We start from the raw sequence: 20,162 nt of genomic DNA on the forward strand, positions 1-20,162 counted from the left end.
CCTCGTGCGAGAAGTTTCGACGGGCGTTTACCGGCGAATTTATCGGCATCGCGGTCTATTAACTCGTAATGGCATTAAGTCGATCTGCCGATACCTGATATGCCGTATAATTATTTTCTGTTCGGACGCGTCCCAGATTATGTGACAGTTTCGCACGGAATGCTTTTTTCACCGACGCATTTAACAGTGAATTGAATCTGAGCATATATTAACCACATTTTATAGAAGAAAAATACACAGATTGCATTCAATGAGCTTGCAGAGCAGTAAATTATACCATTAAATTGAACAAATAATGATAATGTTTAAAGAGTAAAGAGCATATAATCATAAAATATTAATGAAAAAGGAAAAAGTATACAAAGTTGTCCAAAAAACATCTAAAATACATCTTTAGTGTATATTTTAATATATATTTAAAAATTGTACGTCTCTCACTATATTATTTTAGCACTGATTATTCCTGATACAGTATTAATTGATAGAACTGTGGCATTAATTCAATTCTGTTATAAATATGATTAATGTCTTTATATATACCGTTCTATCATCAGCGATAGATTCATCTAACAAAATCCTAAGGTTACATATTTCTTCGATATTAGCTCCAGGTGAAATCCGTTGCCGATCGGTTGATAGACAAGAATTGGTTAGGCTATATCGTTACTAGGATTAATTTAGTCTTGAGCCAGCGCCAGGAGCGTTCGAATTGAAAACAAATCAATCAGAATGAAATGTAGCACAAGAGCTATGGGTATCAGAACGCTCGGGAAAATCCATTGGCGGGTCACGTACAAAGGAAATGGAAATTCCATTTCGCGGAGGAAGCCTCTGACGTCTCCGATGTGCCATTCGGATAATTAGGTATTCAGTTACAGCGTGCGTTTTAGGCGGTTGCAGAAAGCGGATAATATTTGATTCTGGACAAGAGAGACGTGTTCACACGCACTCGTATGTTGTTTAATCAATTCGTCTAGTTCTTTAGCTTAACACGATTCGCTCTGTCTATCTCACATTTTGCACATTTTGTCCTCTTTAGTAAAATATTTTAATTATTTTAACTTTTATAAAATAACATAACTTAATATAAAACGATAATACGATTTAATTTCGTATTTTAATTGTACATATATTACATATATGTATAATCAAAATTCTGCAGCGAAATAAAAAATCATAAACATTGGCAAGCAATAATTAGATCTTTCATTGTGAAAACTAAATAGAAATCCATCTAATAATTGAAAAATTCGCTAAACGTGCGCATTGTATAAAATTTCAATCTATCTATCTTCCATCCATTTATCTTACTATATACGTATTAAGACTATTTTATTTCTCTATTCTCATACCTTTGACTCGTACAATTAAATCAATTAGTAAAATGGTACAAAAGTTGATACATTAAAATACATTCGCGATCGAGGTAAAAAATTCAGTGATCATTTAACTATTTTCAGCACAGCTCTACTTTCCTTCGGTCGCTATGATATTATCGATAAATTTTTAATGACACGTAGCATAAATCGGTTTAGTTAGTGCCTTTATTTTAAGCTCGCACTAACCAAAGTACCAGAGAACATTTGCCTGTAAATTTCAGCTCCGAGTGCAAGAGTTTGCAGACATTAATGGAACAATATTCGTCTGTTCTTGCATGTGTTATAGTACAATAGAATAGAAATCCTTTCTACTTTGTGACCGGACATTTTGAAAGTCGTCGTATATTGTTGATATATGTTGATATATCATTTCAAATAAACTATACTTAATATTAAAAAACAACGTATTAGCATGGCATTACAAATTGTTGATTTATTCTTATTTATAGCACTTTTAATAAATATTTTAAACACTAATGTTTCTGATATTTGGTGCATTACGTGTTAAAATAAGTTTATTCATATAAAAATATCCATAATAATGACAAAATGGATGTAAAAAGCATTAGACATTTTTGTTAATTTATTAATAAAAACTGTTTAATTTAATCTAACCGTATTTTTTCATTAAAAACGAAAAAGCTTCCGGAAATACAATTTACAGATTTGCTTCATCCATCGCAAATGTTTTCAAAACTGTTACACAGAAAGTTTCATTTACCTCGATATACGTTACAAGAATAAATCATACATTATTCTCACCTCTCGCAAAAGTAGAAAAGACTCACGAGAATCAAAAACTTTGAAAGGAAATTGAGAAAATAATGAGAATAATTATTATTGTGCATAAAAGACAATAGACACACGGTTAATTATCCTCGCGCGAATCGGCTTGGCCTTGGTTTTGATCAAATTTTAATCCTGACTAATCCATTACGTGCTTCGATGCTCGCGATTGCACATGCCAAGCTGCTGTTTCGGACTGCGGTTCCGCAATTGTAATTAGCGTTTTCGTTATACCATTCGTTTCTGGCGATATCGTCGATTTCCCATGAGCGTACTACGCAGAAAACAAAATTTGTTGATGAAGCCGAATGATCGTAACTATTGTTGATTGCAATAATTAATACGTGACGAACAAAAAACATGATATTTTATCGCGATGTGATGATTGTAAAATGTAAAACATCAGCGATTTGTTGAATATAATAATATATATGTCAATCTGTATATTTTCAAATGTGTACGAGTGGATTAACTCACCGTCGCGTATTTTATTTTCTGCTTAACATAATATCCGGAAACTGAAACATTTTGATCATATCAATAATGATAATTTATAATAACAATACTAACAGTAATAATATTAACAATAATATTACATTCAGCCATTTTCTGACGATACAACTCTGAAATTTACTACATTTCTGCATTATTTGGATTTTCAATTTGTAGCAAACAGATACATATACTATCGCTTTATAACTTTTGGGTTATTGTTTCATAATTAAATTAAATTGCATTTCATCAACTGTGATAATATTGATGTAAACAAAAATCAACTCATTTGTTTTGAATATTTTCGACTGATAATATTATTCAGTTTTCATTGCGCGAGAGTATACAATTGCAGTTGCGTTGTAATTATCTTAATTTATTACAAAATATATAGTAATAATACTTCATGATGTTATTACTTTCTCTTTTACCACCTCGTGTAGTATAATAGGTACGCCAAGCTTTATCCTTGTATACGTCGTATTAAATCTGCTTAACTCTCATCCGTAATACCTTTACTTAACGAGCATTTTCTACATGTTAACGTAGACTCATGTATTCTGGTTCAAAAACGATAATGAATTAAAAACCAGGATATTTCCGTAATATTTGATCCTACTAGAGATTTCACAGTTTTAAAATTATAATAGTTTTTCGGTTTCAAAAATAGTCTTTCATAAAGGTCATTGAAATTATGTTACGAAGAAAAGAGTTTCAGTATAGCGAGCATTATTAGCGAGAAATACTTTCTTATGAAATTACCATCGGGGTTACGATTGCGTGCGCGCGCCTGTTCCTAAAACACACATTTTGAAATAAAACCTCGATAACGAGACAGAGCTGGTAGTGCTCGAAAAATAAAGTCGCGTATATCGGATTGCATATCAATTATGATATGAGGGTTCGAATTATTTGGCTAGCCGTCGCGTAAAATTGCGCAGGGAAGAAATCCAAACTGTAATCCGCGTACATGGAAACGTTCGATTTTGTAACCTGAGATTTTGTAATCGCAATAAAATAAACAGTCAATTAAAATGTTTTGTTACGGATATATAGATTAAAAGCATGTCTTTCTCTCTCTCTCTCTCTCTCTCTCTCTCGCTCTCTCTCGCAAAAATAATTCTTATATAAATATCCGATGGCACATAAACCGGGATCGTTTGTCTCAATTTATAAGCACTGTACTAAGTGGCGATGAAAAGTTACGCTTGGAATTTCGCGGAAACTCCGCTAGTAAGTAACTGCGGAATTGTAAAAGCTCGCGTAACCGATTGGTATATAGAGATCGCGCGCCAGTGAAACAAAAGCACAACAAGACCGGTCCATGCAAAAAAACAAAAAAATTTGACGCTGGAGTTTTACAGAAAGAAGTTTACGGGTATTATACGCACTGGCGAAAATGACGAAAACGCGTATCTACCAGAACAGAGTTTGACTCTTGTCGAAATTTCGGCTCGTTTCGAGTGACATGCATCGCAAGTTCAAAATGTCAAGAAACTCTATAGCCGCGCATGTTGGAAGGATAAATTCCGGTTATTGAGTGATCGTTACACCGAGATTTTTTTCGCTTACCGCAACACTATGCTCTCTCTCTCTCTCTCTCTCTCTCTCTCTCTCTACAAAAAAACAGCATTTTCAAGAAAAAAAGGTATTTTAAAACACGGTTGCAGAGCTGTAATTGTTATACGTAGCTGACACACTTTAAAGTCATGTAATTTAACAATTCACTGCGCCTGCCCCCGATTTTTTTAATCACGAGTCGAGAAAAACAGAGGATACATGTTAGCTAGTTCGTAGGTGCTCATAAAGTCCCGAATAATACTATCGTAAAGGGCAGTACGTTATAAAGGGGATATCGAAGCGTTTCGTTTTTAAGTACAGGAAAGTCAAAGAGTTCATTGTTGGTTTTCGGTTGATTTTTCGTCCTTTTATCTTCTGCGCTCCAAACACTATTTTTATTCCTACAACATCGCTCAAGCATTGTACACGACACGTGAGATTACTATTTCATATTTAATTCATGATGAACCGTTGTTCATAACACTTCTCCATTTAATTTGATCCTTAATTTAAAAAGTACAAGTTTAGGGCGTGGCAGAACAATTCTGCCCGTTTCAATTTTGATACAATTAAAGTCCGTTAAATCATCAAGTTTCTAACATAAAATATTCTTTTTTTGTGTTACCAAAAACCTTCATGTCTCTTTATTGAATCTCCGGATACGAAATAATTTATACCTACATAAATTTCATCGAATTTTGTTTTTAAGAAGTAATTATTTTTTCATAATTTTTTTTTAATTACTTTAGTTTAGGCAATTTCAATATGTAAAGAAAAATAAGTGTGAAAGTTTCTGTAATAAATTTTTTGATAATTGAATGTTTCAAGCATGCAATTTTATGTAATTTCGTAAAATACATTGAAATACAAACATGGTATGTGTTATTCGACGAATAGTAAAACCAGATTTATATGTCAACGAATGAAACGAGTCTGTGTAAATAAATTCCTGGAAGAAACGGTTTTTGAAAAACCCACCTCTCGATAACGATGTTTTCATAGAATCGAGCTTGGTCGAGAGATGAATGTATCAAACCGTATAGAATTTCCATTCGTTGGTCGAAAGCAGGGAGCACTGACATCCTACACGCACATGGAAGGAGAGTACGGTGAGGTGGAATGTTAGACAGAAATGAAGGTATGGAAAGAATTCGATAGAGAGAGAATACCTCAATACACGCATACTTGATATTACCTGAGAAAAATGGCTATCCGTTTGCGAAAATGGTAGAACTTTAGAATCATAATACTTGTTTGCATTAAAATAAGCAATTAGATAACACAGAAATTAACAAAAATTTATTATTGCGTATTATTTACTAATTGTCAGTTGTGAATTTCCTGCAATTTACTTGTTAAACTAAAAAATAACTAGACACTAGAATAAAATAACAAAAATAACATAAAGGTTTTGTTTTATTTTAAATTCGTTTAAAATATATATCTAAATTTTATAATCGTGACAATGTCTCTGACCTTTGCCACAGCCGCTTATCGACTTTATTTACGATTCGTATTTTTTATTTAATCATTATTCGTATTTAATCCATAAAGTTATATCTATATTCATTTTTATTTTATGTTAACTTTGTTTAATTTCCTTTATATTCTTTTTTATATTATATTGTTTAGTTTATAGTTTAAATGGTCATATTCTTTGTTTAAATTATTGTGCTGAGGACTTAATACAGTCGAAAAGTTCATAATGTTTGTCTATTATTGTGGCCAATGAACTACAGAATAACTTAATGATAACATCTTGTATTGCTCGTATTTTGGTGATTGATATTAATATATTTATTTAAAAAAATTCTGTTCTTATTAAAAATAATATCATTCAAAAAATAAAATTGTCCGTTTCTCAAGACCCTACAAATCATTTCTATAAGATTCCAGTAAATAATTATCACTCACTAAAGAAAACAAATAATAAGGTATAACAACTATTCGATTTCGGTGAAATGCACACTCCGTTTCCGTCAACCTTCGCCTTCGGTTGGCAGCAGTCGAGAGTAAAAAAAGACAATCAAATCACATCCTAAAATGAGACCTTTATAGATGCATTATAACGTCTATTATTACTATACGTACTTGTGTCATTATTCAAATGATATATATATATATATATAATGTATTGAGTTTAGTTTCTGGGTTGAAAGCGCATGAATTTTTTATTTGATTCCGACGTTTCATGAACATTTCAGTTCATTTCACCAGGGAAAAGCAATCTGATACTGAATTGCTCCTCGACAGGTGTACCTTTATATCTATAGTAATCGACCGAGAGGCAGTGGTTGGTAGAAGAGGGGAGGGGACAGAAGTCTAATTGCGTTTTGATGTTCTTTTATGCTTGCTAGTATAATGCAATTAGTAACATAATAGCAGACAAATAAATTACAATCGAATTTTATAAAATATAATTATTCTAACTAGTTTCATTTGTGTGTTTATAATATAAAAATAATTTGTTCTCTAGGCATATTTCTTTCTAATTAATTATTTAAAAAAGTACTATTTTATAACAATGATCAATAAAACCTTATTCATTACTACTTAATTACGAGTAGGTACTCGCAATACTTTAGACAAATGTATTATCATGTATTACCATGTGTTTGATAATTATTCAGATATTAATTATTGATATATTGTACGACACATGTATGATTGTTATTTTTAAACAACTTTTTTCCATTCTTTAAAAAAATAAGATATACTTTCATCTTTTTTAGCGATAAACATTAACATTAAAAGTTTATAAAAAGAATTTGTATGTATGTACGTCCCGTGAATAAAATGAGAAAATCTGCCATTCTCACTATTCGAAACATATTTGCAATTGACCGAGTAACATTATACTGTCAGACGATGTTGATGTGTTGAGTTTTATAATTGTGACAGAAATGTCGAGAATACAAACCAGATACGGAAAATAGAGCGAAAGGTATATAGGACTCGTAACGAAGTTTTCAAAGACAACATCAGGTCTGATATCTAACAAGTTTATTCTACTCGGCTGCCGTGACAAAAACTGCAAGTAGAGATCTCTATCCTCCACCATCCGTTGCCATCACCGCAATCTCCTCGGCCACAAACCAAGCTTGTATTCTCCAACATTCTGGATAATATAAAGGGAGCTTTTACTTTACAATTCGCTCAAAGACTTTGAGTCTAGCTATATAGTGCAGAAGCATTAGAGATGTTAAAGCGGATCGCTATTTACACTTTGATTAAAATTTGCGATTTCAATTAGCAAGGTTCCGATCATGTTTTATGTCTAATGTGTTAATATAAAATAATCAATATATAAACCCGTAATTATTTTCTCATTTAAGTTTGGAAAATCATACTTACACGTTTCGCATTACACTAAAAAAAAAAATGTTCGATAATCGACGAAAACAGTTAACACACAAATATGAAAATATTTTTATTTCTCAAATGTTACCTCGGCTTCTGGTGACTGCACTATCAAGGACGTCCGTGGTGGTTTCTCCGGTGGTATTTTCTTCAGTGTACCAGTGAACGAACTGGCAGGTAGACTGGCACTCGTTGCTGAAGCACTCTCGTGACTCTCGATCTGGCACTGAAGTCGGTGAAACTGGGAAAACGAAGTACGCGACACATCGGCACGATCGAATTGCGGAAGGCATGGTAACGGCATTTGCGACATGTTCGGTATCTGAATGGAATTCGGATCGGAAATGTCGTGTTGCACGCGAGACGTCAGTTTCTCGCACACGGACGATTGGCAAGTTTGAAGGGTGGCGTTCTGCGGGTACGTAGTCAGAAGCGTTTGATGAAGGCCGTGTACTAGTTGATGAGCCGAGCAAGATTTATCTGATGACTGTTCTTGATGATTCGAAAGAGAGCTCCCTTGACCCTGATGAGTATCGCTTGTTAACGGAAGTTGCGCAAAATCGCCGGATGTCTTATGAGTCTTATCATTCAACTGACCTTGATTCTGCAAACTGTGTAAACGAGCTTGCAGGTCATTCTGTTGATGCTGAAATTGCGCCACTTTATCCAGAATCTGGTTCTGATTTTGAAGACATTGCAACTTGGCTTGGAGGTCGCTCTGCTGACGCTCAAACTGGCTTAGCTTTTCAGAGATTAAATCGAGACTCTGTTGATTCTGTAACTGCTGTTGTTGAGCGTGAAGAGAATCTGTTTTCTCACTCTGATTTTCCAATGTATTCTGTAAGTTCTCCGTTTGGCTCTTACTATGAGTGAGCAAGTTAGATGTGGTATTGTGACTTTTACGGTGGCTATGGATTATGTGATCGATTTGATCAATTGGTTTGTTAGCAGTCGTCTCGCCAAAATCAGTTACCACAGTCAACACAGTCTTCGTGTCCAATTTTGCCTCGCTGAGAGCTGGATACTGATGACAAAGATTTGGACTGGCTCTCTGCGATGAAGCGGTACTGACTACTGAGCCAAGATTCACTACGGAACCTGTAATGGGTTGCTCATCAAAATCCTTCCTCGAGAGTTCCATATGTTTTGTCAGATCGGCGCTAACGTGTCTCAAATGTCGGCGTTGCTCCATTATAGTGCTCTGACTAATATTTGGAAGTGGTTGAAAGGCCGATTGAGACATTCTGGATTCTTTCCGATCGTCCGGCGGATGAATCGATCTGATATCTCTCCTTTCCTCTGACGGGTTACGAGAACGAGGGCTTGTCGTAAATATCGGACCTTGAATCATAGTTCTTTCGTGTTCTTGCCGTTGACGTTGCTCTGCCCAGATCGCTAGCTCCTGTCTAGTCTTCTCAAAGTTTTGGCTAACAAAAGAAGGACTTTTCTGTCCGGCGCGATCAACAGACGTTTCGCGAATCGGCATAAACGGCATAGGCGATCTCCTTACATCTTCCATTCTCTTTCCTTCCAAATTCATGGGTGATCTTCGATGCTCTTCGAAATAATCCGAGCGTCTATTCTCAGGAGGGATGACATTCCTTTGATTCGGACTCACATTACCCCATTCGGGCTTTCTATCGGTCCCTATGCTCTTTCTATTTTCTTGTCTCGTATCGAACGCCATTGGCGATACACGCAGACTAGCATCCAGTCTTCTTTGCTCAGCAGGGAACATTTGATTAGTCTCGATTCTCTTCGCGTCTACCACAGTGGTAGTTTTCCTTCCCGACATAATCTCTTGATTGCCGTCACCAGGAAACGTAAAAGTTATTGTATCATTACGTCTTTGAAAGCTAGTAGTCACATCGACAGATACGGATTTCCTGTGCTCCGATCTGGACACGTACAAACCGCATTCAGTGGCAATTGTGTCGACCAATTTTTCTCTGCCTGACTGATCACCATTAGTGTCTACATATAAACCGTCCTGTCTCGTTCTAGGATTTTGATTAATCGTGGTTAAGTATCTTCTATCTGGACCGTCCGGGCCAATTGGCGCGCCCGTCATAATAATGGCGCCATCGCTACGATGAATCGAATCTTGTTGAGCAGTCGGGTTTGACTCATATTTTGCCTTTTGCAATGCCGGCACATCGACGCTGGCAGATTTTCTGTGTCCAGGGTCATGGGTGGTGATTTTGGAATTACCACGAGGCGGCACCATCGGTTTCGGTCCTCGGCAAGGCCGCTCCGTCGTTTGGATAGCGATTCCGTGGGTTACGTTCTGAGCTATCGGTTGAATGATCGGTTGCGTCTGATACTGGCTGATTTCTTGTGAAAACCTCTGCGGATTCGGCGACTGTTGACCAGAGTATTGCTGAGCTGGGTAGATACCGGCGTGCGGATTGTACGGTACGGCGTTCATGACCGTTTGCGGATATTGACTGTAAGGATATTGTGGCTGAGTACCGAATTGAGCGTAACCACTTGGTGGCTGTGGCACGACTACACCCGAGTAATAAGGTGGTTGCGGACTAGCGGATTGCGAAGGTATCTGTGAGCCATGTTGAACCGTTACGTATTGGCCCTGCCCTGTAAACATTGGATTAGTCGTACCGCTTTGACCATAGAGATTCGGGTCGCGATAAGTGACATCTCTCGTCACATAACCAGCTCTATCGGAATATTGCGTTTGCGGGTAAATCTGTGACCTGACCTCAAATTGTCCTCGTATCTGTGAATATTGATTTTGATCATAATCTGGTGCAAATTGTGGTTGCACTTGTACCGGCACTGTCTGAGTGCTGGTCTGAGACACGTGCTGAGCTCTGTCCGCGTTGCCTTTCTCTTGACTGTATTGCGGGGGTGGTAGTTGACCCGTTGAAGGATGTTTATCTTCTGGTAATCCTACGGATTGCCTCCTTCCCGATGGATACTGCGCTATTGGATGAGCAAGTTGCTGTTGTTGTTGTTGCTGTGAAAGCGATTGCGGCTGCTGATCCTGAACTTGCCCGGCAACTGAGGTATGCTGTGTCCTTTCTTGGGTAAATCTTTCGTAATCCATCGTTCGATTCTCGAAACCGTTGGTTAAGTCCTGCTTCATGGGATCAGCGAGTGATTCAGCACGACCGTTTTGGCAAGTTGTCTGTTGACTATCCGTTGTTTGTCCACCCTGGTTCTGTCCTTGAGCATCGCTCAGTCCACCTGACCCGGACTGCGACATGTTGGTGGCCCCCACCGACGGTCGTCCGCCGATGTAGCCGAGGATTCGCCCTAATCCACACACTGTGGCGACTTAGTGAGCGACGTTGTCGAAAAGATCTGAACGCTAACTTGAACGCTACCACCGCAGTTCTTATGCCTTTTTACTTGTGCTAATTCAATTCGAGGCGTATGAACGTTAATCTTGCTATCAATGTTTCCAATTTTCTGGGAAATCTTTGTTTCTTTGGGCAAACTTTGAACTTTTTTATTTTTTAAAATATTATTCGCTTATCTCGCTTAGAACGGGAGGGAGGTAGTTACCAATTCTTTAAGAATTAAATATTCTAGTGTATTTTACCTCAAAAATAACAATTATGAGATAATTGCTAGTACTCATTCATATAATGTTACTTAATAAAGAGCATAATAGAAAATAATTAATAAGAGACAGTCGTCAAATCTACTAATATTCCTTGACGCAGTTGTTGATTCACTCACTTTACTTTTCTACGACAAAACGAGATTGTAGTGGTAAAACGTTTCTCTTTCTTGTTTCTCCACGCACTCTTCCGTAAACACTTTGGTGTTTCGAACAATGTCGTTACATACGGAAGGGAGTTATCCTCTTTTCTTCAATCTCACTTTGTCCTTTATAAGAGTACTTTTCAGGATGGCAGTGTAAAACAGTTTGCTCTTCCCATAGTCTTCATCCTCTTCTCGGCTCAAGACATCGTATACATACGCTTCTATCCATATTTCTGCAATATATTTCTAATGCATTTATAATTGTAAACTTTTGATTATCTCGATATTGATTGAAAACACTGTGGCTATATGTAAATTTTTCCAAACGTTATATATGCCGATAATCTGACTTTGATCTTTTATCCATACTCCTCTACACATCTTTTGATTGAGCTGTCTTGATTTTCTATCAAACTTTCTAGAAGCAAACTTTTTGTTTTCGTTTGTTGATGACCTCGATCACAATTAGCCATTAACTTGGTAAAGAAAAGGAAAATGTCCCGATCCTGTCAACTTCACGAAAGCATCGTTTCATTAATGTGTCCGTTGTCACTAATAACAAAGTTTGCATGTCTCTCCAGTTTCCGCATATTTTTGCGCGAACTTTACATCCAACCCAACTTATCTGAAAATAAACAATTTCAAAATGCACCGAAGGTCTTTCAATGCACTCACATCGTGGATTTTCGCCCTTGATAATCAACATAATATAGAGATTCGTTTTTTTCTTAAGTATTATGTTGTCAATTTTCACGTAAAAAGGAGAGTAATTTTGTTAAACCCATATTGACATTAAAAACCTATTGATTGAAAATTTTCCAAATCATAATTCAGAATATAAGCTTATTAAAAAATATGTTATTGCTTAATTACATTATTAACCAAAGACCTATAATATTATTTGAGTTTTATTATATTTTACATATTTCATCTAAAAATAGTTGTTAAACTACTAATCGAGGTTTTAACCCAAATCTAAACTTAAAAACTGATTAATAATACCCGGAACATTTAATTGCATCGGTTATTCTATTCTATGATTTATTTTACTCCAAAAAAGCGAAAATTGTTTCCTCGATTTCCCAAGCGTCTCGTGATCATCGTATTTTCTACGAACAGAGCCATCTTTCACTGCCAGAAAGTTAGTTCTGAGGAAATGGCGGCGATGAAAAGTTCTCATCGGCTTGCAGCTAACCGATAAAATATTAGTAACAGGAAAGTGCTGAAAATTCCTTAACCCTCCCCCCCAGCTTATATTGAATAATTAACAATGTTGTACAATGTTGTACAACTCGTACTTTATATTTAATACTAAGATTACTTTTTATAAGTGAAGTAACGATGGGATAACTTTTTCGCTTATATTTCGCTTATATCTCTGTTCTGACGACTTTTAATTCGAGTATTAGAAAAATTTTTTAGCACAGTTTAATTGCCTTTCTCCTCTTCGAAAAATAACATAAAAATATATATAAGTATTTGTATATATATAAAAGATATACAAAAAATATACAAAATTATTTATATACAATAAATGATGTTTTTTCAACTTTGACATCTTGTATTTATACGGTTTAAATGTACATTTTGATATAATCCTTTAATTGTGTGATCCTCCAAAATAAATACTGCTGAATTTCCAAAAGAAGTAAACCATAAAAAGTATAATAAAGATAATGCTATATTTTTTATTTAAAAAATAACATTTATATATATACAAATTCTCTTATGTAAACAGCCTAACATAAGCGATAAATTCTCTTATGACGGCTAAAATTATTATTTGCTTATAGTGCTTATACAATCGACATTAAGTAATAAAATCTTCTCTTGTTTTGCCCACCTCTGAGTGAATGTATTCAGTATTCTTTTTCTCTCTTTCTCTCTCCTTCATCCCCTCTCTTCCACAATTAAATATAATATTTTAAATATAATTACATATTTACTATTTCTTTCATATTACAACTTTCTACTACTTTTTCCTTATACGTATATACCAGAAGAGATAAATACAGTTATCCTAGATATGTCTAAAGGAAAGCATGGCTTATAAAATGAAAAAATATCTATGTAGTAAGCAGTGTCGTACTTTACAATTTGTTATATGTAAATGTAAAATTATTGTTTTTATGTTTTGCTCTCTTTTCCACATATTTCATATTTTACTTTTCCTTTTGCAAATACATAAAGCACATATTACGTGCACGTACATCAATACATCTTCATATATTTGCCCATATTCATCATGCTATTAGTACATCAAAAATCTAACTGTTTGTGAAATACAATCACTGCATATTTATATCTATATGTTCATTCTCTTTCAAAGTGTACATTGTGTTCGTATATCCTCATAAATCTTTAATATTCCTTCTATTCTGCATACAGAGGTGTGCGCGTTTATGCTTACGTGAAAAATCAAGTGTGAACTGATTTACCTTTGTTGGCATGCATATAAAAATTCAAAAATTATTATACTTTATATATATATATATATATATGTATATATATATATATAAACCGCGGAATTAAAAAAATTAAATGGTAGATGGTGAATTTGAATGAATCAGTGCGTAGATGCAAACTTCGTAATTTGAATAATTTAGTGTCGGAAGCACTCGCTATATGATGTCGAATTGCCGTGAGAACTCCATTTTCGTTAGTTATTTGTTATATAAAATTAGCGATAGCGATCATAGATCTGTTCTTTGACAATGACTCGAGTTACGGCATCAAATACGCATTGTCAACAAACAATTTACGCAAATTATTTCGCGTTGGGCATAAAATATACATAAGATTTTGTGGTTCATATATCGACAATGACAACTGATTGCTTTCCAAACTAAAACAATAGCGTACTTGCAATTAATACGTATTATTACACTTCAGTTATTGCATTTAAATTCATTTTACTTAAAATTATACAAAAGTTATTTTATAAGCTTATTTAATAAATTGTTAATTATATTTTGTATAATCGTGACTGTTAAAATATTATAAGATTATATAATTTTAATTACTGCTTTTTGACGTAGTTTCTACATTTTCGATTTTCCATTTAATAATGTATTCCTTTTCCTGCGTAATAAAATACAAATTTAATTTACACGTAACTCCGAATTAAACACTGAACAAAGAATATTTATTTTACTCATGAAAAGCCATAAATGTAAATAAAACCTGGTTTAACCTTATATATACGGAAAAATGTATAAGTTGAAAACGTTTCACTTTGTTACACATCGCTATTTAGTACGCCATAATTTCTCGTTTTAATACTCGTAAATAATTCAAATTATACGTTGCTTTTTTCGTAACTTTGTGCACAAACAAAAGTTCGAATATACACACGCGCGAAAGCTGCAATAGGGATCCTCTATCCCAAAAGAATGTTGTATAGATCACATTCGCCGGATTCAAATCAACAGCTAAGATTAATGGACAAATTCTAAAGCTAACTTTATGTCCAAATCGAATAGCCAAATCAGATCGACGATTGATGCACTCGGGGAAAATACAAATAATCGACCGACTCGCAACTACCTGCTGCGAACTATCTAATAAGATTTCTAAATTTGACTTAATAACATATTAGTATATTATATACAATAATTCAGATTTGAAAGCGCAAAGATGTGTTTGATTTAAATAATATAAATAATTAAACATGTATTGTTTACATTAAGACAATTGAAAATTAATCTCTATTAATAAATATTAAATATATTGCAAACTAATTTTCTACATTATCTATATTTAATAATATAAATAGGATTATATTTAATAGGATTATATTTAGTAATATAAATAGGATTATATTTAGATTATGGGAACGTATTATTGTGATATATGTGTCGACTAAATTATATTTTCAATATTGTTATCTATTTCTGACTCATTCTCTTTTTAATGTTTATATAAATAAGCTTTGTAACATTATTAATAAGAGCAATAATTTGTTAAGAAATTGTTTTATATGTAACTTAGAAATAAGTTTAATTCTTAAAAAGAACAAGAAATAGAAGCAAAATACTGTAAAGAGTCAATAATTGAGAAACTTTGCAGTTCTCTTATATAGAATATTCTCCACCGTTTCCACCGGCATTTTCTCTCGCACATCGCGAATATTTTCCCGTCTGCCTGCATCAATTAATTTCAAGTTTTCGTCAGTCTAGGTCTCTGACCTAAATACGAAAGTTCGTATCCCAGTATAAAGCCGACCACGATCCCGGACTTTTCCAGCGCGGACTTCATTTCGTCCAGGTTAATTGAATCCTCGAAGCGATACGATTGGCGGGCGACCAAATTTCGCCAATTATCGTATCCAGCGGCGGAGAACTGATTTAGTTCAAACTGAAAATCGTTTATGCAGACGCGGTCCGATTACGGCAATGTTAATTTCCGTACGAACTGTGAAAAAAATATCGAAAGTAGCACGATTGATCGATGAGGTGTGGAGAGAGAGTCATCGGGCGTCTATTTGACATTCACGAGCGAGCCAAAACCAGGTCTCTCTGCCTGCTGACTTTTGAATACATCCTCGACCCAGTCGCGAAAAGCATATTAAAAAAGTAAGCGAATAGAGGTAATATCCATGCATCATCTCGCGTGTGCAAGAAACGCTTCACTCTTGAAACAAAACGGCGAAGGCGACGGATCGTTGGGTGATCTAGAGTGGAATAAAAATGTTTCCAAATGACAAACTATATATATAACATAATTAAAATCACTAATAATGATGCCGTTTCTAGACTTGTGCAAAAATTGACGCTTTGTAGTAAGCTTATACTTTCACGAAACATATAATTTTTTTCCTACCTTCATCAGCTTCTCGTTTGCATGTATATTTTTTGTCTGTGTCATTACATCTGAATCAATAAATATTAAGTATTAAATGTGCGCGTAAACAAGTATTGGCGCGCGCGCGCACGTGTGTTTAAATTATAAGAGGACAATTTATGCGAAACAAGAAGCACCTACTTTAAATTTTGTGATGGTAGAAATCGCATGCCACGTTCTCCATCGTTCTTGGTGTGTATTTTTCTTTCCTTTTAGATAACCCTAGTTAACCCAAGGTTTTCTAATTTCCATATTTATCAAAGGCGTCAAAAGTTTTCTACACTAACTTGGTTTCAAACTCGGAAACTCGCTCCCTCTGGGCGAACGGAAGCTCCGTCGCTGGAACTGTCTTGTTCCGCTGTCACTACGTGAAAATTAAGGAGGATAGATGGCAGCATTATTTCTCCAACCTACTGTCACCGTTTAATTATAGTCTGACAATAGATTATATGCGATCCTAGATGTGTTAAATCTAGTTATGCTTTTGTGTGTTATTAAATGTGCCTAACCAGATATACGACCATATTATGGCAAAACTTGCCAAATTTGTCAAAATAATAAGTTATTATAATATTGTTCGCTATTCGTAGAAACAGCTACATACATAGCTTTATTCGTTCCTAAGAAAGAAAATGTAGAACAATAACTTTTTTGCAAGCAAAACAAAAAATTCTTTTGTTAAATATAAATCCAGAGAAAACTTTATTTAAAAATTTCAAATTGTTACAAACCATTTTTTGGTATAATATACGTTAATGGAACAGGCCTTTTAAATAAAATATAAAATATTGTACATTTTTAATACTTTGTTAACAATTGCCCATACTATTGTACGGACTGGTGTGAAAATTTCACCAAAAGTACTACTGAGAGGATTCTAAGACTTAGAAAAATTACTGTTCCGATGCTAAGCACTCCCAGAGCTCTGCAATATATGAAGTGCGCTCGCGTGAAGACTGTAAAACTTTTCGTTGCGCAAAGGATATCCTTCTACCGATGAACATGTGAAAAAGAAAAATAATAAAATGGCGAAAACAGAATTAATATTTCATTAAAAATTGAATTTTATCCTTATATTAGAATAGGTTAATATATTTTATAACTTTCTAAGAAACGCCTTCGAGATTTATAATAAAGACTATTAAGGTAACAGCTACGAAAATTCGTTTTGTGATGCACGTGTAAAAGTAAAATGCTAATTAGAACTTTGAGTATAAGTTACACGGTGATAACATGGCTCGACAAAGGGAGAGTGAAAAACGTTCCAAAGATGTGCGAATATTTGCTCAAACTGATTTCGTATGTCCATTAAATAAGTGAAACAATAAGCTCGATCTTCTTTTCTTTAGTTACCTCTTTAATGTTTACTTCATATTTCTTTCTCCTTTTCCCTCGTTCTTCTCTTTCTTTTTTTTTTCAACAAGAAAAATAACAGGAACATACATTAACAATTCGTTTAACATACATTTTATTTTATAAAAAATTCAACACTAAAATTAATTACTTTATTTTAACGAAATTTTTGACATCTATCAAAGTGTAATGGTTTTATTATTCTACAGGGAGTTAATTATTATCAAGGTATCTTGTAATTCAATAATTTTCAAAATTTAATTCATTATACATATATTTTAATCGACCTGCAGTTATATTGCTATCGTTTTTTTTCCCATGTCGATAGAAAACAAAGTAGCAATGAGAAATCCGACAGAAAGACTTTCGATATTCAAAAATGCCGCTTCGATTTTGATGATGGACATGCTGTCACTTAATATAGAACGAACGGTGATATTTCATTTCGCGGCATACGAACAGTCGATATTTGTACTTTCCGCAACTTTTAATTAATGTCAGTCGGCGCAGTGGACAAACTGATTCGAGAGTGATCGATCCATTACTACGACAACGAATCGCAGGATATCTTGCGCACAAGCGCCTATTGTCGTGCTATTGTATGTAATTATTCAGCGATTGTTAGGATAATTTTACTGAATTACTTGTATAAAGTAACTTGTATAAAGATGTCGGGTTATAAAGTTACAAAGAATAATTATGTATGTATAATACATTCTACACACAGCATACTTCACATTTAGATATATGCGTTTTAGAAAACGCCTGTTTCCTCTTACACTTGAAACTATTATAATTATACAATAATCATAACGAATTTCAATGGACGAAGTAAAAATTATTATCATATTATTATAGTTATTATATCAGGATATGTAGACTGGACTATATCTACAATCCTGATTCGTAGTAACTGCTGCTTTGTGTTGTAATGCAGAAATCAGTAATTTATACACGTAATTTATCTTTTTAGTTTATTTTCATTTAACGGTTAAATGTGTATTCTATGCCAATTTCCATACTGTCGCGCAAATAAATGCAACAGAACGTCAGTCTATATGTATGTCGACAAAGTGAAAAACGATAATACATAGGTATATGTATATATATATCAGTTACCGATTTCATCAGTGTGAAATTTTCGGATAAAGAAACAAAGTGGAAAACATATTAAACAAAATTATCGTTGCGTTAATTATTATAAATTACAACATCTAAAGTTAAAACTTAGAAATTAGATTTACAATAAGAATTTCTCTTTCTTCGTTTCTGTCCGGCGTCGAAAATGCTGCCGCATGGATAAACTTTTCACGACGGTGAAACTAAATATAATTACGAACAAGAATGGGAACGGTTTCTGAATCGTCGTAACACCGGCTTAAATCCGCCGAGCTGGTACAGAGATACGTGAGCTGTGCCTCAAGTAGACGTATATTCTGCGAGACGACCGCCGAATAAAATATAACCCGCCACCTTTCTCGTCTAACTGAATTTTCTCCATCACGAACATGTGTGCAGTTGTGCACACGTACACGCGTGCCTGTCTAATCTTTCTGTACATCCTATTGCGGATTATATTGCATAATTACATCACAAAAAAGAGAACAAACTGATATTATTCGTAGTATTATTTTTATAGAATCGCTATGTATATTTAAATCCTGGTTTACGGTCTAATTTGATAAATATAAGCCAGTTTGTGATTCAAGAGTATTAAGATTATTCGCAGCAGAAAGATGGTCTACGCAGATCGGAAAAACATCGCTTATAGTCGATCCCATTTAAATGTCTTTCGCAAAAACGAACGATATTTAAATAATCATGCATGCAATGCGATTTGATATAATGAGTTGATCGCATATAACACACATCTAAACAATTTAATATTAATAGATAATTCCAAAGTTTATTGCAGTAATTACGCGGACCAGAGCGGTAATTTACTGCCTCTTATTTTTGTGTGCATTGTCAACATACAGATGGTAACAATGATAATCTTAATTTTTTTCTATTCTATCTCATTCCATTTTTTATTCTTTTCCATGCACAGTTGTTTTCGCTGATAATTATTGTTTTGTTATTATTTAAGCTTTCTTTTTAAACACAAGTAGTGAATAGTGCAAATGTTAAATACTACTCTCTTAATTAAAATGTTTATTTTAGAAGAGGGATATATATAATAATCACATATCAAGAAAAGCAACTGTAAAAATTTAAGGCGTTATATTATTTCATTTTAAAGCCACAAAATTCGATTTTGTTTGCATTTATATTTGTTCATTAGTTAGTATTAATACAAGCACCTATTATTTTTCATCAAATTGTGATTTATGACTGCATTACATTTCGGGATGAGAACACAATACATTCTCGAATTATACCAAGACACATTATCCTGGGCAGGGGCAGCTAGTCAACGCGATTTCCGCTATATTCCATGCAGGCATAGATATTCCCTTTATTTGCACGCACCGATTTAATCAATGTTTAAATTTAAATGTGATTGTGCCAATATCGTTGGTTCGGAATACGCGCACGATAGCGCGTAGCCACATAGCAACCCACATAGGAACTAGCAGTAGCACTTGCCCGCAGAACGGAGTTAATAACATGTCCTGCAGGGAAATTTGCAAAAGCAAACGCGTCACAGAGGTTAAT

The 20,162-nt window shown here is 34.3% G+C and overlaps 1 protein-coding gene across 2 annotated transcripts in view; it reads right to left on the minus strand.

Annotated features, from left to right (window-relative positions):
* The window catches only part of LOC112451929, a 285,962-nt gene that overhangs the window by 239,543 nt on the left and 26,257 nt on the right, over positions 1–20,162 (minus strand). For both annotated transcript variants that reach the window (XM_025011844.1, XM_025011843.1), the window contains exon 2: positions 7,666–11,934. In XM_025011844.1, the coding sequence (XP_024867612.1) occupies positions 7,666–10,803 (3,138 nt within the window). In that variant the 5' untranslated portion in view covers positions 10,804–11,934. The remainder of the gene's footprint in view (positions 1–7,665; positions 11,935–20,162) is intronic.

The sequence above is a fragment of the Temnothorax curvispinosus genome, unplaced genomic scaffold (assembly GCF_003070985.1).
Source record: "Temnothorax curvispinosus isolate PA1 unplaced genomic scaffold, ASM307098v1 QBEX01002827.1, whole genome shotgun sequence".
Classification (NCBI taxonomy): domain Eukaryota; kingdom Metazoa; phylum Arthropoda; class Insecta; order Hymenoptera; family Formicidae; genus Temnothorax; species Temnothorax curvispinosus.